We start from the raw sequence: 25,678 nt of genomic DNA, 5'->3' as shown, positions 1-25,678 counted from the left end.
ATCTTACCAATTCTATCGTCCACTGTCCGAATTTGCATCAACAACTTCCTCAATCATTAATGTACACATGCATGCATTCCAACCATAGAGACAAGGAACACCTATTCCAGCACATAGGAACGGATTAACGCGTTCCGAGAGGTTTGAGCCCAAGAAACACTGGCGGAACGTTCCAGCCCGTTTCCTGACCCATTCCCTCCCGTTCCGGTCTGTTCCCTGTCCGTTCCAGAGCCATTCCCTGTTTGGAACAACTGTTCCAACACAAGAATTTTTTTTAATTTTTTATTTTTACCTTTATTTGAGCGGGCTCGTTTGACGCCTGTTGCCCGTTTCGCGCCAACTGCTTGGCCCGTTTCGCACCGACTGTGCCGACTGCACTCCCGTCAACTGCGTTGTTGCTCCTGCTTGCCGATTGCACTCCCACCGACTATCCCTGGCTCACGTTGATCCAGCCGACCGCTCCACCTGCTCCGCTTGCCCTACCGACTGTCCCACCAACTATCTCGCCTGCCCCCACTGCCTACTCCCACCTGCTCTCAGGACCCGCCTACATGGCCCACCTCTCTTGCCTGGCGTGACTCCTGCCTGCGATCAAGTGAGATCTGGAGGATCGTTATCTCGATTCTCCCCCAAATTTGGGGCATTTTGGGTCAAACTTCAATTGTTGGTAGTTGCCCCAAAATTTGGGCCTTTCTCAAGGATTGGAATTTGGGACTTAAATTTGGTTGCAATGTCCCCAAATTTGGGGCATTTTAAATCAATCATTGTCCCAAATTTGGGAGCTGAAAATGAGCCAAATTTTGGGGCATTTTCAGCAAGGGAATGTAGGCTGGAATGCCCCAAATTTGGGGCATTTTGAGTCAGTCATTGCCCCAAGTTTGGGAGCTGAAAATACTCCAAATTTTGGGGTATTTTCAGCAAGGGAATGTAGGCTAGAATGCCCCAAATTTGTGGCATTTTCAGTAAAAAGAATGCAGGCTGAAGTAGCACCAAAGTTCTAGCATTTTTAGCATTGCTAAAAATTTAACACACGCATGTTGAAATTTTGGCTGCAAATTTCTGCAATTTTATTGAACTTTACTGATTATTTGTCACTTTTATATAGATGGCAGCATTGACATCTATGGGATCTTCATTATCCTCAGCAGGTACTTCGTCAACAATTGGACGAAGTCGAAGCACTACTTGGTCATGGTGGGATGAGGTAGATGCAGGGGTGCCATTGAGAGGTGGAGGGGCTCGCCCTTGGAAATGCAAACTTTGCTCTTATGCTCACACTAGTGGAGCTGATAAAGTGAGAGCCCATCTTCTACACGAGGAGGGGAGTATCAATTGAGAAAAGGCAGGAGTTACTTGACCGCATAGCCACTTCTATGGGGAATTCACATGCCAGGAGGACTCCAAATATAGCAGTGGATCCAACAACATGGACTCCAAGGCCAGTAGGGCATGGTGCTTCATGTAGAAGACCACCAGGTTTATTGGCTACACAACCTTCTCGTGGGCCATCAATGGCAGTAGGTCGTGGTGTTAGACAGAGTTCATTGCACACTTCATGGGAACCAAAGAAAAAAGAGGAAACACATGCAACAGTGACACGCTTTTTTTACCATGACCATATTGCATTCAAATCAGCCAGGTCACCTTATTTTTTAAATATGCTGACAAAGATTGCAGAGTATAGATCCACATATAAGCCCCCTTCATCAGAAACTATGAGGACTACATTGCTTCAAAAGGAGAAAGCAGCCATAGAGATTGCAACAACAAATATTCGCAATCAATGGGCAAGAAATGGAGTGACATTGATAGCAGATGGATGGAGTGACACACGCCATAGGTCCATACATAGCATTGTCGCATATTCTCGTGGAGATGTATACTTTATTGATAGTCATGATGCTTCAGAGACTGGAAAGAGTGCAGATGTATTGGCATCCGAGTGGTACGAGGCAGTGCAGGCTGTTGGGGCAGAAAATGTAGTGCAGTTTGTGGCAGATGGTGAACCTACAAACAGGGCAGCATGAAACATTTTAATGGCAATGTATCCACATATCACCTTTAGTCCATGCATGGCGCATTGCTTGAATAACTTGTTGAAGGATATTGGGGACTTGCCATGGATTGCATCTCTTGTTACGAAAGGCAACAAGATTATCACATTTATATGTAATCATCAATACTTGCATGCTGAGTTCCGCAAGAGAAGTGACAAAGAACTTCTCAAATACTCGAATACACGATTTGCATATAGCTTTCTTATGCTTGGTCGATTGCACTATTGCAAAGGTGTAATTAGGGAGCTATTTGCTAGTGATGAGTATGAAAATTGGATTGGGGCTGCCATTGCTACAGTTGTGTTATGCAATGCATTTGTCTCTAATAGAGATTTTTGGGATTAGGTGAATTGCACCAACAAAATGGTTGATCCTATTATGCACATGTTGAGGCTTGCAGATGGCATGGATCCATGAATTGGAAAGATCTATGAAGGTATGGATCACATGATTGAGAGGTTGGAGAGTTTGGAACCAAATGCAGACAAGTATGAGCAGATCAAGGAGTTATGCATCAACAGATGGAATGAGTATGACTCTCCTATGCATGCTGCAGCATATGTACTTGATCCTGAGTTTCAAGGAAAAATGCAAGAAAGAGACCTTGAGGTGGTCAAGGCTTGGAACACATTGCTTGCCAGACTTTATCTTAGCCGTGAAATGCAACGCAAAATTAAAAATTGGCTCTCTGTGTACCGGCAAACATTAGGGATGTTTGGTACAGAGCATACATTAGAGGATAGGAGAAATATTGGGGCTGCTTTATGGTGGGAGGACTATGGGGCAGAAGCTCCAGAGTTGCAGAGTTTGGCTATTCGTATTCTTAGCCACACAATTAGCTCTTCTTGTTTAGAGCAACTATGGAGCTCATTCAATCACATTCACTCAAAGAAGAGAAATCGTCTTGGTACAATGAAGACAAATTACCTAGTTTATGTGAGCTCCAATCTTTGCTTGCTAGCTCGTACATCACTTGCAAAGGCTGATTCTTTTATACGTTGGAAAAAAGATGACGATGACAATGATGATGGTGATGGTGATGGCGAGAATGTTGTTCAGCAGGATGAGCATTCAGGCACAGTGGAGCCATCTTCCATGAATCAAAGTGCTTAAGCCTTAGCAGCTAGCCTTTTGAAACTTAAGAGTATTGACTTGGAAATTGGGGCTCTTGTAACTTGGATCTTTAGACTTTAAAGTTTAGTGCATATTTTGTGTCTTTGCAATGTACACTTGTTGGACTTATGCAACATTGTTGATTACAATGTTGAATCATGAATGCGATAATTTATTTCTGATTACAATGTTTTGAATCTTTATTATTGATGAAACTTGATTATTATGTCTCTAATTTCACCAATTATGGTTGATATGATATCTCTCTCTAGATTCTGAGACTCAAGTGTTGATTCTCTCTCTCTCTCTATATATATATATATATATATATATCCTGTTTCCGTTCCCATTCCCCATTCCTGGTAACTATGATTCCAACAATGCCATGAAAGCCCTAAACCTTGCTGGTTTCAGACTAGGATCACCAGATTCCCAATCACAACACATCAAGTTCAGATAGAAGGATCAAATCTCCAATTTCTAATGCCGAATTCAACATGCATGTGACATAAATGAAGGAAAATGAATAGAGAGAGAAATTTCTGATTTTCAGCTCTAAAACACTAACCAGCATTAATTTTCAGTCTAAAGGTAGTGACCAGCATCATTAATCTCAATTTTGTCCCTTGTTTCTAGGCTCAAAGAGCCAAACTAACTCTTCAATTTGCGTACAGGTCACTCTTGCTGTTACTGTCTGTAAATGACCAAATCTCTTCAAATCTACTACAGATCTTCAATTTGACAACCACAATCCTTCATGCATGCTAAGATTGCTGGGATGCATCCCAAGCCCCTAATTTCTACTAAAATCAAGTCTATAAGTAGCAAATTTACTGCTGAAATGCTTCAAATTCATTGATGAGGCTTAATTGGTTGATTTTCTGTTTCCTCTTTTTTTTTTTTTTGGAGGGGGGGGAGAGGACACATGCTACAAAATGCATTCCATGCTGATTAGCCACTTAAACAGCCCCAAAACAAGCTTAATTTAATGAAAAACCCTAAAACACGGAGCAGTTCGATAGAGTTCAGTGAAACCCTAATTTGGTAGAGTCCATCCTCATCTATAAATAGACAAGCTGCCCCCATTCAGTCTCATCTCTTCCGTGCAGGTTTCTCACCCTAGAAATGCATTCCATGCTGATAAGCCATTTAAACAACCCCAAAACAAGCTTAATTTAATAAAAAACCCTAAAACAAGGAGCGGTTCGAGAGAGTTCAGTGAAACACTAATTTGGTAGGGTCCATCCTCATCTATAAATAGACAAGTTGCACCCATTCAATCTCATCTCTTCCGTGCAAGTTTCTCACCCTTGTGTGCAGATCTCAGCCATCAATCTTCCACCACGTGGCGGTCCAGCCTTCGCAACTGTCACCATCACCTCGTTTGCTCCTCTACTACGGCATCCTATTGCTATGTTTTACTACCACATTTTATTGCGGCATTCTACTGCTATATTTTGCTACTTCGTCCACATCATCAAGCATCATCCTCTGCAGTCGCATCAATCTGCTCACACTCGTGATCAGCGTTCAATGTTTCTCTCACTCTATCACTGAGTCATCGTCATAGCATTTGGGATCTGTCTGCAATGGACATCACTCTCCAACACACTGCTCTCCCCTTGGGCACACTATATACTCTTACATTCATTTACAGCATTCATTCACTTCAGAGTTGTGTTCTTTCTATCCCTTCTTCTGTTTGTGTTTGAGTTTTGAGTCTTACGTTTAGGGTTTGAGTTTTGCTTTCTATGTCTATTTTTTTCTCGTTGTGCTTCTATCGTGGTCGTACACTGTGTTTTCTCAATGCAAACCCTAGTAGTGCCTCCACACTCTTTTTCACATGGTATCAGAGCTAGTGCTCTTATAAAGAGTATCCTACGGATATTGTGGGGTGCTAGTCTTTGCATGAGGCACACAATACGACTCATAACCGAATCATAATGTCTCAAAGACCTTCTCGTGACCCCATGATGTCTTACCAGGCTTCTCCATCACTGGAGGCCTTGAGGAGGCATTATGGGCTCGGCGAGGAAGACGATACTCCATATTCACCCTAACCACACCCTCTATGTTTACACCCATGCCAGATATGCCAGATTTCATTAACTCACAGAGGAGCAATTTGAGGAGTACCTACACAATAAGTATGGACCAAAAGACATCCCTTCTTCCAATTTTGCTACTCCTTCTGGACCGGTTGGTAAGGCTGGCCACCTTTCTAATCATGGAGGCAATATGACATTTGGAACAACTGGCAATCCATCTTCATCATCTTTGCCAAGCCCTATATCAAGTACAACCCTTTTGAGTCATTCAAACCAAAACCCTCTCCTATTTTATTTGAGCAAGTCAATTACTCTTCTTCTCTCCTTCCCACCCCACCCTCTTCTCTTGAAGCCATATCACACACATTTCAAAACCTCGTCTTGCATTCCACATCTCCCTCTACCACACTGGAAGTTGGACCTTCTATCTCCGCTCCTAACACATTCTCAATCTCTATTCCATATTCACATCATGATGCCTCGTTAGGGGCATTCCACCTCTTTGCTTGCATTACTTACTCTTATGAAGTTTAGGAAACATAGGTTGTCTTTAGAGCAAGTGAAACTGATTTGTACACTGAACTTTGAAAGACATTGAGAATTTTATTCACTCTCTTATACCCAATTATAGTGTATTTTCAAGAGTTGTGGTGGTCATTTTATGTAGTTGTTTCTCATGGTAAATTCAAAGGAAAGTTGTTCTAGTTGCTCAAGGAAAAACTTTTGGAAGAAGAGCCACTCAAGGCTTGACATAGGAATGCATGTTGGTGAGGAGTTTCTAATGTTAGAAAATAACATTGTCACCTACCCTTTTCTACAAGCCATTCCGCACTATGAGACTTCGTTACAAGGAATGCCACCCTCTAACACAGTTTCCTCTACCTTTCCTCATGTAGATATATATTTTCCTACCGGGACAACTATGATGGGCATCCCCCTCATTACCCCTAGCTACACACATACCATGACCTCTCAGATGCACAAATTTTCTTCCTCTACTTATGGTGCTTTGTCTCACTTTCCATGGGTCACTCCTACATAAGGATATCCATCCTCTGCTCCACATGTCCCTATCCCTCCACCATGGGGTCCTCATGCAGTCACAATGCCCATGCCTAGTCATCCCGTGCACACATTTGGATTCACCATGCACGCTTCTCAAATGCCTAGCGGGCACTATGGGACCCATTCCCAAGTGTACTCCTTTCCACCACAATACCCACCCTATCCACCTTATCCAAGCACTACCACTCTTGTTGCCTCAGCCAAGAATGCCTTCACAAATAAGACTCGTTTCAATGGGTCAAATTTCACTACTTGGTCGAACTATGTGCATCAAGTGCTTGAGTCTCAAGGTCTTTGGGACCTTGCTGTTGGTCTTGAGCCTATGCCTCACCCTCACCTAGCCCGCCTTGATTATGTTCGTCTATGCAGAGCTCACAATGCCACAGCCAATGTCGAGCTGATGCAGGGTTTGCTTCTTAAGTTTCACTCTCAATTACAGCACTTCCCTCTTGCATCGGAAAGTTGGAGTCATCTCATTGACCGCTATGTGGCCAGAGATCGTACTCGACGTATCAACATCAACTTTGAGCTTCGAGAATTTTCCATTAAGAAAGGGGATGATCTAAAAGTTAAGTTGGCCGAATATCGAAGGTTACTAGCCAAGTTCGCCACTATTGGCTCTCCGAAGTCAAATGACGATCAAGTCATGTTATTCTTAAACAAGTTGCTTGACAAATACTTCAATTTTATCCAGTACATTAGTCGGTTGCCTCTTCTTCGAGAGGGAAAACCAACAGTGGCAAAAACTCGCAAGATACAAAGGCAAGCCAAAACAAGAGTGACACCACTTCCTCCGATAGAAACAAAGAACCTCAATCCCTTTGGCAACAAATTCCTCAAGAAAATAGATTTCGCACCCACTGGCAGAGGTTGGACAATGTGGACGAGGAGAGATGTACTAAGGCCCAAGGTCTTCCTCCTAGGGTTTAGTAGACTACTACGACTACATAGTCTAGTGGGGCTATGCCTCTCACTGCTGCCCCATCTACTCATTCAGCCCCCACGGCTGTTGGGCATGTGGCACACGAATTGCCTCAACGGCCATCCTACTCTCCTCCTGAGGGGTTGACTGATTGGTCTGCTAGCATCGATCCTATTGCACTTTACGCATCCCTTCCTAGAAACTACACTGCACCTTCTAGGCCTTCTTCCCCACCAATGGTTGCTACATACTTAGCCTTTCATTTTCAAGTCTTTCGCTACATTTACACACACATACACATTTGCATTATTGCATTTGTTCATTCCGTTCATTTTTCATCTCAATTTTGTTTTTCTTTTTAGAGCATCTCACTATTGACCTCTATGATTTCAAATCTTACTCTTTTGCAAACTTTGTTTTCGATACAAAGCTAACATACAAGTTTGTCTAGTCCATAGTTGTCAGGTACCAAAAGTACGGTACAGTACGGTACGATAAAATACGGTACTAAATGGTACCTTAAGATTTTATAAGGTACGGTACGATATTAGTACGAAAAAAAATTTAACTTCATTATTTTGAACTATAGATGATAGAACAAATGTTTAAAGTCTAAATAGCAATGCTATTGGAGACTGGAGTATATAAGATGAATACTTGAGGGTAACACGCCAAAACCTCTATGGCATATGCCGCATGTGCAACATGCGCTACAACTTACAAGTACATACATAAGAGTGGATACATCATACATGAATGATTATACAAATAAAAGGTATGTATGCTTGAGAGAGAGAAGGTTGAGAGAGAGGGAGAGGCTAGAGAGAGAGAGAGAGAGAGAGAGAGAGATGAAATGACATGAGATGCTTTATTAACGTCTACAAGAGGCCAAAATGACCTGTGAGACCAACAATTACCAAACAAACCACCAAAGGTTTTGGTAAAAGATTTATGAATTTTGTTATGGTTTTGTTTGGCATTGCTAAGGTTAAAGTAGCTACCGATGGTACATTCACTAATTCATGTACTCTCGAAAGGTACATTAGGCCAAGCTATCCTCTGGCCTAGCTTTATTAGCAATGTATACTAATGCTTTGGGTTGGGTGGTGCAAAATGAACTGTGAACAAAGGTAAAATCAATAGAATTAAGCTACTTGATGATTCTCAAATGGTGCTGAATTTATTTATTGATGACACTAACATATTATGAAAAATGATGGGACATCAATTAGAAACGTTTGGAACTGCTTGAATACCTTATGCATGGCCTTTGGCTCTAGGATAAATCATAACAAAACATGTATGAGGAGTCTAATCAAGCTTCCACCCCCTTTCTTGGTCGATCGATCAAGGCTACAAAATCACCACCACCACCACCACAACAATAGTCAACAACCCAAACCACCACCAACAACACCAGCCACGCAAAAAAAAAAACAAAACAAAACAAAAAACGCTTGTTTTTTTTTACAAATTCGTACGGTACGAACCGTATAGTACGAACCAGTTCGTACTAGGTACGAGTGTAATTATGGTTGTACCACATCTACCTTGTAATGCATATCCTCAAAAGTAGAGATTACAAATTAATGCATATTCTTACCAAAATTTACTAAATTTTCCCAAATTTTCTGCTCAATTTGATTGTAACAGCAATTAAATGTTGTTGTAACGCTTATCTGCTATCTTGGAATGTGTATTGATCAAAAGCCCCAGATTTCATCCAAAAATTTCAAAGAAATTAAAGAATTTTGTACCTTACAGCTTGAATGTCTGCAGTATTGTCACCTTGGGGTACGTGCCAACAGCAAACAACAGTTGAAATCTGCCTTAAGATACATGATGGCTCTAGGATAAGAAGCCCCAAATTTCTTACACAAATGTCTATGAAATTGTGCAATGTCGACGTTATCAATGAAGATTCATATCTGGGACTACAGACCATGCCAAAACCCAAATTTTTTTGGCGTGAATGTCAAAGAAATTGTGAAATTTCTTCGAATTGATTGTCAATTTGAACTTCGAGTGAAAATTGACAAAAAGCCTCAACTTTTGGCCAGCACAAGCTGAGATTTGGAAAGAGATAGCCAAGATAGGACATTGCAAAAATTTTGAAAAAAACCCAAATCTGAAAATTAGGGTTTCTGCACTTTTTAGGGTTTGCAAAAAATCGTAGGAAAGGCTGAGAATATAGCAGGCAAAGGTGAGAAAATAAGAGGCAGAGCTGAAAACAGCAACAACTCCTCCAAAACAGTGGCTTCTCAGGCTGCGTGCGGACTGCACGTAGGGCTGCACATAGCAGCAACTCACTCTTCTCTTCCTTGAGCAAATAGCTAGCTGACAACAACATGACCTTAGGCGAGGCGGCACTGACTGACGGTGGCTGAACTAAATCCGCACGTAGAACCTACTTTGATACCAAATGTTGGAAAATGATAGCTAGCTATGGAGGAGAGAAAAGAGAGACAATGAGAGTGTGCTAAAGCAAAAGAGTAGAGTGTACATAAACTGAAAGAATGAGAATGAAAGGTGCAAGATAGATCTAAGATAAACCTAGCTCTAACTCAACTGGAGTTAACCAACTCCAACTCTCACTTTAAGAGTAGTGACACAACTTATAACTTTTGTTGTGTTCACACTAAGAACTGAAAAAAAACTAAAGACTAAAAGCATTGGGTACTACTCCTAGAATTGGCTGATTCTATCAAAATGGATTATGGAAACTACTAAAAGTCAATCCTAAGTCCTAGAGAATGTATCATGAGTCATGACTCAGGTTGAATGTCCTCCTTATTGTCCTCAATCTCTCATCCTCCTCATCACTCTCGTTGCAAGAGTTAGAGCTCTCAAGTAGATCCTCATCAGTAGCTACAATGATACTTTTGCTAGCTACATTACAAGTATGAGTTGTTGTATCTTATAGCTCGAAGATGTATCATAAGCTCCTCATAAGTTCGTAGATTGCAAACTGTCACGTATTGACTGAAAGGGTTGTAGTCTATCACGATTCATGAATCCCAAAGTTTCAAGTAGAATACATGATTGCAAGGAAAAAAACGCCACTTTCAAGCACTTTCACAAGGCAAAAAGATACTTCCATAATAGGGGTCACTTTTCGGGCCAAAATATCACTTTCCAACCAAGAAATGTTTCTTAACTGTTTCAAATGTTTCCTACCTTGAGGAATGTGTTTCCATACAACCATGCTTGAGGCAAAGTATATTGTTATGGCCTTTATCTGATGTCACAATTTCTTTTATGATCATCCACTGAGAGCTTCAGGCTTCATGGCATATATGATTTGGCTTTGGCTAAATCACCTTTTAATGATGAGCATCTTTGGCACCATAGGCTAGGCCACTTTGGCTACGAATCTCATTTTGAGTTATTGATACATCAATTAGTTAAATCAAAAACATTATATGATTAAGGAGCGGGTGGTTACTCATTTGGAAAGCTTATCTTGGCTATTTGGAGCGGCTTCTCTCTCATTTGGGACAACCCAAGTTTAGTTAGAGACAACCACTCTTCTCTTTCTTGCCGCAAAAATTTGCAAATTTCAACCATAGAATGAGTTTACAGCGTAGATGAAGTGTGGACAACATCCAATTTTTCTCCTCTTGGCATAGGGATTTCATTGGGTAGTCTTGTAACTCCATGTACAGTAAGGTATGCTGCTGTTTTTTAGCTAAATATCACAAAAGCAAGTTATGACAGTACTACGGGCTGAGATCCTTTCTTCTTCTTCGAGATATCAAGCCTAGTGCACTTTCTACGTAATTTTGTCCCAAAGAAATAGACCTTTTCACAATTTCCTCATGAGAAACCCTCTCTGTTTGTAAGAGAGACAGCGTGAGACTGCATAGGGACTATGCAATATGCAAGAGAGTTATCTTACCAAACGCTCCATGAAATTGGGTTGAAATGCTTACTGTCATTTTTAGGGTTTGGCAGGCTGAAGTGTTCGTTTGCAGTTTTGAACACTCTACAATTGGTTGGAGGCTAGTAATGAAGATGTCAAGGCCATTATGCATCCGTGGATCAATTATGTTACGAGAAATCACTAAGATACAACCGTTTGTAACCAATTTCGAGCATAGTTCAATAATCCAAAGAAATACTGAAAGGGGCGCCAAGCTTTGGGGCCAACAAGTGTCAATGTGGTGAGCACGAGCACTCTAGCTCTAGCTATGTGTGGAATTTTCTTGCTGAATTTACTGTTAAGCTAAATTAAACATTTGCTAAAATGTCATTTACTACCCTTTGGGCTTCCAAAGGCTGGTTTCATGGTTCTGTTGCTTGAACATCACCAACTTTCTAAAGGAGGTGAGCTTGTGGTTATCTCAAGCAAACACATGCATTTAGGTTTACAATAATTCAGTTACAACAAGATTTATACTCACTGAAAACTGTGTACAACAAGGGGCAAACAGTAAAAGATGTCACACAACAATGGTAGTAGGAGTGAGCAACATGAATCCCCTCTTGAAAGGCACTTAACACATAGTTTTGAGTCTCCAAATCTTGAACATACTTCAGAACAACGAGCAACAAATGTAATCAATGAGCATACAGCTCAATCACATGTAATTCCACAAGTCCAAGGTGCTCAGGAAGCAAATGTAATGTTTATGGCACAATTAGCAAGTCTTGTTATGAACTTGCAACAGTTAATTCAGCAACCTCAATTTGTTGAATTTATGCAATCAGTTCCTAATGTTGAAGGTAAAAATGTTGTTTCACGTTCTAAACATCCAAGTGTGGCTCATAGGCAAACTTTTCAACCAAAGATATTACATACAAGTGCATGGTGAAGTAAATTATCAGGTCTATCTACAATGCCAAATGTGCAAGGAACTTCAATTTAGTAGCATGATCATCTATTAGGAAATAATGTGCAACATATTCCTCATGGACAGCAAACAATTCCCCCACCATCTACACATCCACATTATTTTGGGAGTGGATTAGTGTTCAGACTATGGATGCCACTGCACCAACCAATGTTGACATGCAAAATGCAGCTAGTTTTCAGCCACCTATATTAGGTATTCAAGGAACTATCATGGGGCAATGCAGCCCCAAATGCACATTGGCATGTATAGTAACATTGGTACGCAGCCAAGTATGCAGCCAGATGTGCAAACTGGAATGTTCGGTCACTTGGGAGGCACTACTCAGCATATGTCAAATGCAAATGCAGCAATGGCATCACCAAGAGCACCATTTTTACAACCACTTGTGTACAATAGCTTGACTCCTTTGGATAAAGTTAAAAACTATAAAGAAAGTGGGGCAGCAATCAAATTTGAAACCTTTAATGGTATGCAGGCTAGATTGAAGGCTTTGACTTTCATTCAACAATTTGATACAACCTACTCTTGGGGCAATTTTTCAAAGCCTTCAAAAGTGCACAAGGCAAACACTTAAAAGGGAATGCACTTCAGAGGTGGACAACCCTTTTGATGCAAGGCAAGGCACCAACAACATGGGTGCAATTCAAACAAGTTTTCTCTTCTCAATGGCTCACAAACACTTTTGAAGTGGATGTAACAACGGCTTGGCACAAATTGAATGCAATTCATTGCCTTGCATCAAAAGGGTTCAAAACTGCAAGTGAACACTTCAGCCTGCCAAACCCTAAAAATGACAACAAGCATTTTGAACTCCATTTCACATAGCATTTGTTGAGATGACTCTCTTGCATAGTTTATATCGAATGATACAAAAGCCTCTAATCTTGGCCAAGAAACTCTTCATGTAACATTCATTGTCTATGCCAACTCACAAGAGACAAATGTCTTGGAAGGGGAAACATATAATTAGTAGCTCCACTGTCCATGATGCACTTGACCTAATGGCTACATGGAAACATGGAGTAGACCTCTAAGCAAGAAGACTTGTCGAGAGGCAACTTCAAACTCAGACTGCGGCTCACCTTCCTCCAAGATGTAAACCCGATCATTAAGATGATACCCAAAAGGGAAAAGACTATGATGAGGTGAATCTTGAGTATAAGGGTTATAACCTTGTTTGACTCGCACATTTTTGCCTCAAAATCACTACCTATTCATCTTGGGTAAGAAGATACATGGACCTTGGAGAAATACCTTTCAACTCATGAAAATCTTATGTTTGTGAATGAAAATGTGAATACCATTCTCTCAAAAACCTGCAATGAGGGGGATATCAACACCAAGGAAAGAGGCTCAAAGAGACTGCTTTGGTGATGAGAACTAATATATCTCTTCTTGCATTCTCATGTCTCTCGAATGCTAAGCCTTCTATCGAGGCTCGGGTGTCAATTGAGACCACGTAGCTCTAATACCATGTAAAGAAATACTAGGGAAAACACAGAAATGCAAACTATACAATAGTAAAACACAATTTGTAGAATGCTCAATGAAAATGAATGAATGCGAATGTGTATCGTACAACTAGGGGCCTCAAACCTCCATGTTTGAAGTGTTAGCAAATATGTCTATTCATGGCTAAGTCTATGCATGCCAAGAGGGCTGGGCACATTCTAAATATTTTAGGCATTTTTTATTTGTCATTTTGATGGTACTTATAGCATTTATTGCTGGCCGACCTGACATCATTTATGACATTGTTTTTGCCTATTCATTCAGGCTCCTCCTCCACAGTCATTAAGTATCATGCATCATCTGTCATTCATCTGACAAGTTCTGGAGGAGGAAGAGGAGTAAGTGCTAGTGCCTACACAGTTGGAGACTCACATTGGTTCTGTATTGTCTCGTATCTTGGTATATGCATTCTATTTCCCAAGTATCTCTTTGCTTCTAAGTTCTCTGTGCAGTGTTCTTTTCTTTTGCAATGTTTCTGTTTCTCTTTCTCTTTCCCTTGTCTCTTTTGTTCATCAGTCTATTATAGCAGTTTTCCACACTTCCATCACTACATCCACTTCTGACATGATATCAAATTGCAGATCATTGTTCCTGCTGCTGTTTTGCACTGTTTCAGGTCTGAATTTCAACTTTTCATCTGCTGTTTGGACCTGTTCTTGCTGCTGCAACTGATTTACAGCCTAGGTGACCTTCCTCTGCTAATTTTCAGCCTGTTCTGCTGCAATTTTGCAGTCAACCATTTGCATTTACCGATTTCTAGGGCTATTTCAAGGGTAGGGACCTATTATTGACCCTTCCCAATCTGCATTTTGGGGACAGCAGGCTGAGGCGACCTGTTTTCCTGCAGGTCGATTTCCTTTAATGCAGCTATTGTCTGTGTTTTCCCGACCAGCATCTGTGTTTTGCTTTTATGCTTCTATGGGCTGCTGGGCAATAGGTTTCAGGCTATTTTTTGGCCGTTTGATTCGAATTTTCCGTCTGTGATACACTGCCTAGCTTTAGAGGGAGTTCGTGTGCATCCGATTGTCGTGTTCTCATCACTACTCTCTAGTTACTCTTTTTCTCTATGTGCTTTCTTTACTACTTTGAACTTGTGTAAACCTTGTAAGTCTATATTTTTAGCATATTTTTCCCCTTGAAAATCCGGTGTCTTTCTTCATCTTCTCTGTATCTCCCTCCTCATGGCTCCTCCAACACCTCCTCCTAATGGTCGGCATGCCAACATTATTTCTTCATCTACCAATGTTCTATTCGAGACTTGCTATGTTTAGCTTCAAGTTTCTATGAGGATGCTATCTCTTGGTGCTTCAAATGTTCCACTTTTAGAGAAGGGTGCCATACGACAGAAGACGACGACATCTCAATGCTATTATTGTAGCAAGAAGAGCCAACATCGCAAGGACTGCAAGACATTAGCAACTTTACATACTTTACAACACGAGCAAGAGCAAACGGTGACAAAGGGTGACAACTCTCTCGGTGGGTGTTCCTTCTCTCCATGTCCAGGTTTAGGCTCCAACTATGTGGCCCCGGCAATGGCTGCAAGGGCCTCCCTTCTAGGTTGCTAGTACAAATGATGCGGTCAACCGTCACAACTCTCCAATACCAAAGAGGAAGTGTGAGAGGGTGGTGAGATGGGGTTGGTACACCTCATCTATACAAGTATACAAGTGCCCAAGTTTCTGAGAGGGGTTTCCCTGATGCATGGACCAAAGTCTAGCATATTCAAATCCTGGAGCTAGGATTGGCATCCAAGTTCATGATGAGCTAGTTATTTGACAGAGATAGAGATTGGCTCCTAGTCTGAGCTCACCTAAGGGGATCCTTTGGCAGTTGGCCAAAGGCAGGCAGGGAACCCATGGTCGCATATATTCAAAGGCATTTTTAACAGGCTGGTCTTGTATGCTACTACGAGACATTGTTGACAGATATTGAGAGCTGCTATGATTCTTCTCTATTTTCAAGCATTGATACGATCGACATCGACATCAAGTTCTCTTCAAGGCACCTTGGTGGTGGCTTGTGCACCCACTGCTTGGGTATCCATGGTTCTACTCTGTTGGTCCTTGTTGTATGTACTATGATGGAACATTATCATTGTATATTCTATTGTATCAAATCACCCTTGATCTGAGAGAGGGTGTTAGCAAATATGTCACTTCATGGCTGAGTCTATGCATACCAAAGAGGGTTGGGCACATTCTAGATATTTTAGGCATTTCTTATTTGTCATTTTGATGGTGTTTATGGCATTTATTGCTGGCCAACCAGCATTTAATGCTAGCCGATCTGACATCATTTATGGCATTAATTTTTGCCTATTTATTCACGCTCCTCCTCCATAGTCATTTAAGTATCATATATCATCTATCATTCATCATCTAACAGGTTTCGGTGGAGGGAGAGGAGTAGGTGCTAGTGCCTTAGTGACTCACATTGGTTCTATATCGTCTCATATCTTGGTATATGGATTCCATTTCCCGAGTATCTCTTCACTTTTGAGTACTTTATGCAGTGCCTTTTCTTTTGCAGTGTTTATTTTTTCCTTTCCTTTGTCTCTTGTGTTCAACAATCTATTACAACAGTTTTCCATGCTTCCATCACCGCATCCACTTCTGACGTGGAGGACCGAGAATGAGGTCAACTAAGAATGGTATCAAGGACACCATGAACACCTTCAAGACTGTGTCATACTTGTCACCAATCCCAACACTCAACAATAGCAATGCACCAACAAAAACATTCACATATCAAGGACTATGGAGAATGTAAGTACAACATGTGTAGATTGCTAACCAACATTGTGACCATCAAGAAGAGCATCCGGATCAGCAAGGCAGCTTTGAGGCACTATGTGTTGGGATAGAAAGGCCCAGTAACCTCTATGTATAGTACACACACATTATACATGTGAATGCACCCTTTACGTGCCCTAGGTATAAATACATTTTATTCTTTGTGTACCAACACATTGTTTGTACACTCTAATCGTCTGGTACTATTCACTCTACTCAAAACTCTCTTCAGTCGTCACACACACATGCTCACTCCTGCTCAATCTCCATCTCTCTCTCAGCCGTGCCCCTATTAGTCCAACAACTGGTATCAAAGCACAGGTTGTGCATGCAAGTCTGGTCTGACCTGACGGGACTAGCTAACAGAGCCGACAACAAGCAGATGATGTAACTCCAGGCGGCAATTGTTCGCGACTGGGCGACGAGCGTGGACTAGGCGCCGACTATTGCGTGCGCGGAGGACTCGAATAGCAGTCGTGTCGTGACGAAGGGGACCAGGGACCATCATGGCGAACTGCAGACAAGCGGCGACTGCACGATAGGCGGGCGACCAGCGGGCATGCGGGTGACTGGCGAGCACGTGGGTGACACGCAGACGACGACTTCAACGTAGCGTGTAAGCACGCGACAATCAATGGTCAACGTCCTCCTATCAATCTCCCAAAATTAAAAGTTTCTTTTAATTTTACAATTACTCTCTTTTTTTTACGGTAGTTCACACATCAAAAGCACAGATCACAGATCTATGAGAATTCGAGCCAGAAATTTGGGGCTTTTCCCAGATTTGACATAATTCATGCCTGTTAGTGACTATCGAGTCAAAAATTGCAGACATCGCTAGCGGTGACCCAAATTAATTTGGGGATTTTGCCAAATTAGTCAAAATTTTGACCCTTTGAGCAAAATTTCCTGACATTGGACCCCAGAAACTTGGGGCTTTTCATGTATTGGCAAAGCTTTACTTAGCTAGGTCGGATTGACTGACATTTATGCAATTTTGGACTTGAAATTTTGGGGATTTGCGCAAATTTCGGTGCCCATTTGGTGGCTAGTTCATGTACAAACAGCAGAGATTTATTTTTGGTTAAGGAAGAACAGTAATGTATTTTGCTGGTTCAGCTTGGGCTTCCGCAGATTAGTGCATTTACTCCTGTGTTCGTGATAAAATGGCTGCAACTTCTTCCAGTTCAGACATCAAGAGTTTGATGGGGATCAGACAGTTTGATCGTCATGGCTTTGACCTTTGAAAAGACCGTATGCAGAGCATTTTGTTCCTAAAGGATTGTAAGGATACTTTGCAGGAAGATAAACCCGCACTAATGTCTGATGCAGATTGGGCCAGAGTGAATAAAAAGGCTGTGGCTTACATAAAGATCGGTGCCACTGATGACATTCTGACAGACATTAAGGGCTTACATGTTATGTGAAACCAACCTTCCTCCTGAGTCCTCAGATAGGGTGGTAAATCCCTGATTACAACTTAATTACAACAGCAAACAATAAATGCGAATCTGAAAATACAAAATTACCTACTGATCTTGGACAATGCACACCCGATTGGCCCCAAAATTGGCGCCCCTTTTAGTATTTCTTTAGCTTTATTGAAGAAAAAGTTAACTTACAATGGGATTCTCCCAATCCCTTTCGGTATTTCAACTCCCCTTTGCTGTCCAAAGCGACCAGCAAGTCTTCAATCTATTTTGCCCCTTGATTCGAGCACTCAATTGGCCTTCACCCACTTCATAGACGATGGAAAATGCCCCAAATTCAATGGTTGGTTAGTCCTCCACCTGAATTCAGCTGAAATTTACCTTCGGCCTTGTTGAATCCAAGTCTTGGAGACTCCAATTTCTAGCACACTTCCCAAGGCTGCTACTAAACCCTAATTTATAAATTAGAGTTTACAGCAGAGAAATTTGCAATTTCTCAGCCTCCAAGGGTCCAAATGCTGAGATCTTTGGAACAACGCTATGAAATGGCTAGGAGATAAGAGCGAAAGCTATAGAGAGAAAATTCAGAGTTTTGTCCCGAAGAATGACTGAAAATCAGTCAAGTGCAGCTGCTACCCTACCACAACAGCATGTAGATGCAAAGAACTGAAGAAAATCAATCATTTACTACTGCTGCCCTACCTTAACAACCTATAGATGTTGTCTCCTGCTGTTGATATGTCTTCTTTTGACCCTAGCTGCCTCAAAACGTCCTCCAATGGCTGCAAATCAAACCAGCAGCCTCCCCTCCCTCTCCCTTGCAGGCTGAATTTATAGAAATGCTTCTCTCCAACCTTTAAAGACGTTTTTCAGTCTTGCATGGGCATTTTTGACAAGTGGCAGCCTTTTCAAATGGTTTTTCCAGCATTTTTCATGATTAAACATTAATTTTCAGTCTTTAAATACTGAAAATTAATCTAATAATTGTTTCAATGCCCTGAAAAATAATCTGACTGGCCAATAATTAAATTGGCTAGGCAACTTTCATTCCCAAGTATCTCTAGGCCATCTTCGACCATCAGATTGGTGTTAGGTACCATTAAATGTCACTTCTCTAGTGTCACCACAACTGACACTTATGGCCAAATGGATGACCTAGGCCAACAACTAGCACCAGATACCACCAAGTACCTATGCAGCATAACTTATAGCAACTTTTGCCTTTGACATCTCGTGATTTCTTCAGGTGTCGGGCTTATAAATTTAGTATCCCAATTGCACCTCACATATGCATCATTTACTTAATCATGTGATTAAAAATTAATCCACATGTTAGGTGAGGTTTCAAAAATACATCTCCTCATGACATTATGCAATATGGGAGAAGCTGAAAACTACTTATGAGATCACCACACCTATTAATCAAGTCCATTTAATACGCAAGTTGGTGAATAGACAACTGGATGAGTCAAAGCCTACAGTTGAGCACTTGAGTGCATTTACAGGGATTCTAAATCAACTCAAAGATGCAAATTTAAACTTTGATGATAAGTTGAGGGTGATCTTTTTTATCATAACACTGCTTGACTCTTAGAAGACCTTGGTGGTTTCACTCAGCAATAACCCCAATCTCTCATGTGATGGGGTGAGGGGTTCTATCTTGAATGAAGAAATTAGACGTATGTCTAGTGGAAAAGACAGCAACTCAGCTTATAATGTAAGAGGCAGGGCTGAAAAGAAAAATGCAAATGCAGGACAGAGAAACAGAAGCAAAAGCAAAGGAAAGGAAAGAGTGACATTACTTGCTCTCATTGCGGTTCGAAGGGCCACAAGAAACCTAACAACAGGTATTACAAGAAGGAACAAGAGAGAAAGAAGAATGCAGGAGAGAAAAAGAATAAGGAAGAAAAGTCAAATGCATCGAAGACAACCAAAGGCAAAGAGAAGGCCAATGTGGCCTCTAGCGTGGTCATAGAAGAGCTTTCAAATACAGAAACTAATGTATTGTGTGCAGTTGATTATGATGCCCTTGTATGTCACATGCAAGATATGCAGATTACCAAGCCTGATGTGATTGATGCACTCTTGTCAGTTAATGATGGTGTCACTCAGACTTGGATTATAGACACTGGTGCCTCTTTCCATGTGACTCCTTGCTTAGAGTGTTTTGCTATGTTCAATGCAGGCAGTTATGGAAAGGTGTATCTTGGAAATAACCATGCTTGTAGCATTCATGGGATTGGCACAGTACACTTGTCTTTAGACAATGGTCAAGAGCTTGTGTTGAAAGATGTCAGATATGTGTATGCCATTAAAAAGAGTTTACTATTTGTTGGTCAGCTTGACTTGCATGGCTACACTACACTGTTTGGTGGTGGTTTGTGCAAAGTGAAAAAGGATTCCATGCTGATTGCAAAAGGAACCAAGAAGGGCACTTTGTATTGCTTGCACTGTATAGCCTTGAATGGCAAGCTTCTTGCAGTTGTTGAAATTTGCAGCCACTTGGAGTTATGGCATAAGAGATTAGGCCATATGAGCCAAAAAGGACTTGATGTCTTTACCTCTCTAAAGAGGGTTGATGAAAAAGGCTCTAAACTTGATTTTTGTAATGAGTGTCAGATTGGAAAGCAAATAAAATTTTCCTTTTACTCTAGTGTCTCACGTAAGTCCAATGTCTTGGACTTAGTGCATTTTGATGTATGTAGTATGCCCGTGAAATCGTTGAGTGGTACTGCATATTTTATCTCCTTTATTGATGATTGTTCCAAGAAGATTTTGGTGTATTTGCTGAAAAAGAAAAGTGCAGTGTTTGCTGTTTTTAAAATTTTTCATGCATTTGTGACCACTCAGACAAGTAGAAAGCTAAAATGCTTGAGAACTGATAATGGGGGTGAGTTCACATCAACTGAATTCAACTCCTTTTGTGACTTACATTGTATTAAGAGGGAGCTTACAGCCCCTTACAACCCTTCTTCAAATGGGGTGGCTGAAAGATATAACAGAACTTTATGTAAAAGAGTGCGGTGCATGCTGTCTATCTTGAAATATCATAATATGCATTGAAGGGAATGCAAAAGGAGCACACTAGTTAGATTTAATTATTTTATCCCAAACTTTGTTCCCTACACCCACTATATCATAAGAACCCACCTTTCACCTACTAGTTCCACTTAAATTTTAATTAGTTAGGTGAGATTGCACCTACAAAACCACCTTCCAAAACCACCATTTGTAAAACCGTTACAAAGGAACTTCATTCTCACAAATAAGCAATTCACTTTGCTTCGATTTTAAGCTGACTCTATCACATTGTGTACTCATTGCATCTCTTCTCCATCTCTCTCTCTCAACATTTCAGCAAGGTATCTTAGAGCATAGCATTGAGGTATGGTTGGCGAGATCCTATGCTCCTTATCACTCAGCATTGAAGAGCTATGTCTAGCTTCTACTCAAACATTTGGATGTTACCTTAGATGTGTAGCCGCCATTGCTACTCTCAAATTCCCAATTGGTTCTAAGTTGAAATGAAATAGCTCCAGCAATCACAGTCACAGTAAAGTATAATGCCATAACTACCCTTTGAGGGGACCCTCCTGTGTTGAAGTTGTCACTCCACTAGAGAGTTGCAATATGCTGCTACTCATAGTGTGTTCAAAAATTATTGGATGATCCTCTCTGAAGCCATGTATTCTGCTTTAATGCCGTGCTGGATTACCCTAAAAGAAAGGTATCATTTGCTGAAATAGAGTTGCAAAGGTAGCTCTTGGACTCTAAATCCTAAATGAGATTAGTGTACTATGGTTACTCCATCTAAATCTTCAATGTAGTATCATCACTTTGTTTGCTACAGCTACTCCATTTCCAATACGCAACACTATTGTCATCTATATTGTTGAAACTTCAGAGCTAGTTCAGCCCATGTTATTCTACTCCTATGTTTCTAAAAACAGTATCATAAGTTCTTTATAACATTCAACCATCTCAAGACAACGAGCATGTCATCTAGTAATACACAATGGGGAACTACCAAGTTCAAAGGGTATGCATTTCACGCCTGGTACACAAGAATGAAAATAATTCTTATGAAGGAAAAAATATGTAATATTGCCAACGGGAAAGAGAAGAAGCCATGGAAAGCAATTCAAGTAGCTGCATTGGGAGTCAACAATGAAAAGCTCAAACCATTATCAAACTAGAGTTGAATGATACCTATGTTCATGAATCATCATGTAGATGGATGTGACACTGCAAAGGATACTTGAAACCAGCTCAACAAACCTTTTGTAGCTCGATCCAAATGCTCAAAGTTTAGCTTGCTCATTGAATTTTCCAGATTGAAAATGAAACCCCGGTCATGACTCATCTCTTGCATCTCATTTGGATCATATATAAGGCTTAGTAACTCCGAGAATGACCATGTGATCACTACTCTTATCAACATGCCCCTCCTAGGCTAGTTGAAGTTGAAGCCTTTCTTCTAGACAAAGAGAAAAGACTGAAGTTCAAGCAAGAAGTCAATGCAACACCTAAGCATAAAGCCCTCTACACCAAATCCAAATTCAAGGGGAAGAACAAGATCAATCACAATGAGCCGATTGTGTGACTTTTGTCACAAAATTGGCCATGAGGAGAAAAACTCCTTTAATAGAGAGAGACCCCAAGAGGTATTCCTTATGAAGATGATTCAAGAGAATGATCAAGAAGGAGAAGAAGACAAAAACCCAAAACCAAAAGAAGAAAAGCATAATGAAACACTTTTCGTGACTTTTAAGAAGAAGGGAGCTCAAAAGGCTCCTCTTAATGTTAGTATGCTAAACCATCCACACCTCTAAGCCACGAGTGATCAAGTCAAGAATGCCTTTGATCATCTTGAGTAGACAAGCCAATAAGCCTCTAAGCTATTCAAAGGTGGGTGGGTGTCCCTAAGTAAGTCATGTGGTGACCAAGCTATTGCAAAAGATAGCCATACATAAAACTCTGTATATCATGAGTTTGAAGGGGGGTATTGAAGTATCAAACCCATGATATGCAATAAGGGGAATGCACGAGAGGTACACTAGTTAGATTTAATTATTTTGGCATATGCAATATCAAAAAGCAATGTGATTATGGAAGGCCAACAATCATCTCCTTTAGTGTCCATTGTGAAACCTCCACAAAGTTGTAAGGATGCTTGGCACTCGTAAAACCAGTAACAAAAAGACTTGGGGAGCTCTTGGACCCAAAGTCATATCAAAATAAGGCTTGTCAAACTTGGAATTGTAAGGATGCTAGCCAACCCTTGCAGCTGGCAACAAAAGGCTTGCCAAACTTCATGCACGTATTGGTCTCCAATAGGTGCACCAAAGACTATGCCATGTGTAAACTACTTCAAGTGCTAGACTCACACAAAATATTTGGTGGTTCCCCCAAAAATCAACCCCAGACAAAACACGTCTCCAAGATTCCTACCACGAAGCCATTTGAATAATTAATGTGTGATGGAACTCGATCGAATCAAAGTTTTGCAACAACTCCACGAAAGTCCCCGTAATAAACACTGACTAGTTATTGGCACAGCTCCATGGAGCTACTGTTATCTGCAAGTCTTGGGACTCAGTTGAATCAAAGTTGTACATGACTTAAGAACAGGATTCACTTCATAGCATACAATGACTACTTAATACCACAGCCCTAAAGAGCTATTGTTATCTTTTTCAAGCAGAATATCGAAGACTGGTAGCGATCAACTGTGACCTGTGAATTGGCATCGTTGTTTTCTGTTGGCTCAGCCAACAAAGAAAGCAGTGCTGGCAAATGCTTCTGCACATAAGCAAGCTGGTGAGCTGCCTCATCTGCTTGAGAAGGCATACTTCTTTTGCTTGTTCGCACCTGCAAGAAGAATGCCACAGTTTGCTAAGATGACAGACTTGCTCACAGCAATGAAGGACACCCAAATTATTGTCAGCATACACTCCCCTCTAACCAAGCAAAAACTGGACACAGAATCCAAATGCTGACGTCGATTTGATGCAGAGCTGCCTGATCGTGCAAACTATTATGTGAATGGAAGGTCGTAATTTTTGCTTTTGCTATGTTCCAACTTTTTTAAACCTCGCACATGCTTAGGCTTCAAGGCTTACATGCATTTCCTAATGCATTCGATCTGAAGTTTAAGCCATTAAAATTCGGCTCTCAAAGCCTTGAACAACCATAGCCTTAGAAAGGAGCTTACTTGGAGAGGCGACAAGGTAGAGAACAGCGAATCAAAAGCTGAATTGGATGGCCATACGTCTGCAACTGCAGCAGCATCCTTGTGCGAGCGAATGATGGGCTTCTTGTAGCTCTGGAGGTAAAGGAAGAGCAGCAGGTCGTCGATACTTGCTCCCACAGAGTCGATAAAAGCCGGTAAGGCATGGCACAGGGGATCTGTGTCAGGCCCTTGGTCCGGCAGCACGGAGGCCAAGGTCTCCAGCACAAGGCGTGCTTGGTAGAGGGGGAGCTCTAGGGTTTGGGCGATGCCGGGGGTGCTGACACGGGGCCAGGGTGCAGATCCTTGGGCCGGTTGCTGCAGAAGCCTGGCGCGCAGGGCCCGCAGAACCGAGGATGCGGCATCGGGCGAGGAGAAGATGAGGGAGGGTAGGGGGAGGAGGCCATACTCGAAGGGCTCGCGCCGGACAAAGAGTCGGACCGGGGCGGGGGCAGGGGCAGGGGCAGGGGCAGAGGGACACGAGGAGGGGGAAGGGGAGGGAGAGGGAGAGGATGAAGGGGGAGACGAAGAGGAAGCTGCTGCTGCTGCTGCTGCTGCTGCTGATGGTGATGGTGATGGTGATGATGATATGGATGATGATGAAGATATTGATGATGCTGCGGCAGGAGAAGACGAGGAAGGTGAAGCAGCGGGAGAAGAAGAGCGTCCTGCTGCTTGCTCTGCTGCTGCTTCCGTGCTCGATGACCCAACATTCATCTTCCCTGGATCAACTCGAGTGCCACCACAGTTCCAAAATTTTAACCATTGCCTCTGGCCCCTACGCCTAATGTTTTTCTCTTTCTCATCGCTCCCATTTTTCTGTTTTGTTGCTAGCCCTCTTTCTTTTTTTTTTCCATTTTTCTTTGGCTGCCTTTTCCTCTTATATTTCAAACTCGGGGGACCATGATCCTACTACTAGGCTACTAGCCTAGGCCTGCCTGCCTTGATCCCCCCCAACTTCCAATGTTTAGATCCTCCTCTTAATCAAACCCTTCCCTTTGACTTCTTTCAATTGTTTGACTTCACCTAGATTTAGTTCATTTTATTAACCCTTGGATCGGTGATAAATTCATAGGGCAATGGGCCCAATTTTGAGGTCATGCGGCTGATTTTGGGCCTAGTAGTAGAACTCTTTATGATCACTTGCAACACAAAAGCACATGAGTGGTGATTGGATTACGCATATGCGGCTATTGCCATTGTGCATGAACGTGGGTTCAAACCCGTGTTTTACTATTGGATCTACCTTGTCGATTGTTTGACAACCAATACTTGGATGGCTTTTTTTTTTAAACATCGTTTCATTTTCAATGTGTGGGACATCAGTAATGTCCATCGTCGTGCAAGCAAAGATTTACTTTGTTGATTCCTCATGACGTTGCAAATAAATCCAGAGCAAAAGGCCATTTCATATCCGTTGATGAGAGCTTCGTGCAACGACTTAATGGTTCTAATAATAGCCCCTCTACCCTAGGTATACATGTGGCAAGCACAAGAGAGAAGGTCTAGCACGCACAAGGGTGATAAAGATAACAAAGAGAAAGCAATCTTAGAGGAGAGGTTTTTTTTTTTTTTTGCTGTACTTATATTATGTTAGAGTAAAGTAATTACATCATAATGCCAAATGGCATTTGCCATGCCCAAGCCAAAG

General features: G+C 41.5%; 1 protein-coding gene across 3 annotated transcripts in view; it reads right to left on the bottom strand.

Annotated features, from left to right (window-relative positions):
* LOC148037976 (Tubulin binding cofactor C domain-containing protein) overlaps positions 1-24,845 on the bottom strand; it is a 68,379-nt gene extending 43,534 nt beyond the window's left edge. For 2 of the 3 annotated variants that reach the window (XR_015690736.1, XM_087677008.1), the window contains exons 1-2: positions 24,013-24,845; positions 23,535-23,669 (exon numbers count right to left, since the gene is read on the bottom strand). Coding sequence is in view for 2 of the 3 variants with exons in the window: in XM_087677008.1 (XP_087533134.1) it covers positions 23,535-23,669; positions 24,013-24,744 (867 nt within the window). In the remaining variant the exon portion in view is untranslated. The remainder of the gene's footprint in view (positions 1-23,534; positions 23,670-24,012) is intronic. The other variant, XM_087677009.1, reaches the window with a different exon arrangement.
* Between the last annotated feature and the right edge of the window lie 833 nt (positions 24,846-25,678).

Source organism: Lygodium microphyllum, chromosome 4 (assembly GCF_053477565.2).
Source record: "Lygodium microphyllum isolate KBCC chromosome 4, Lygodium_microphyllum_v1.1.10, whole genome shotgun sequence".
Taxonomy (NCBI): domain Eukaryota; kingdom Viridiplantae; phylum Streptophyta; class Polypodiopsida; order Schizaeales; family Lygodiaceae; genus Lygodium; species Lygodium microphyllum.
This window is presented reverse-complemented; position numbering and strand designations above follow the sequence as displayed.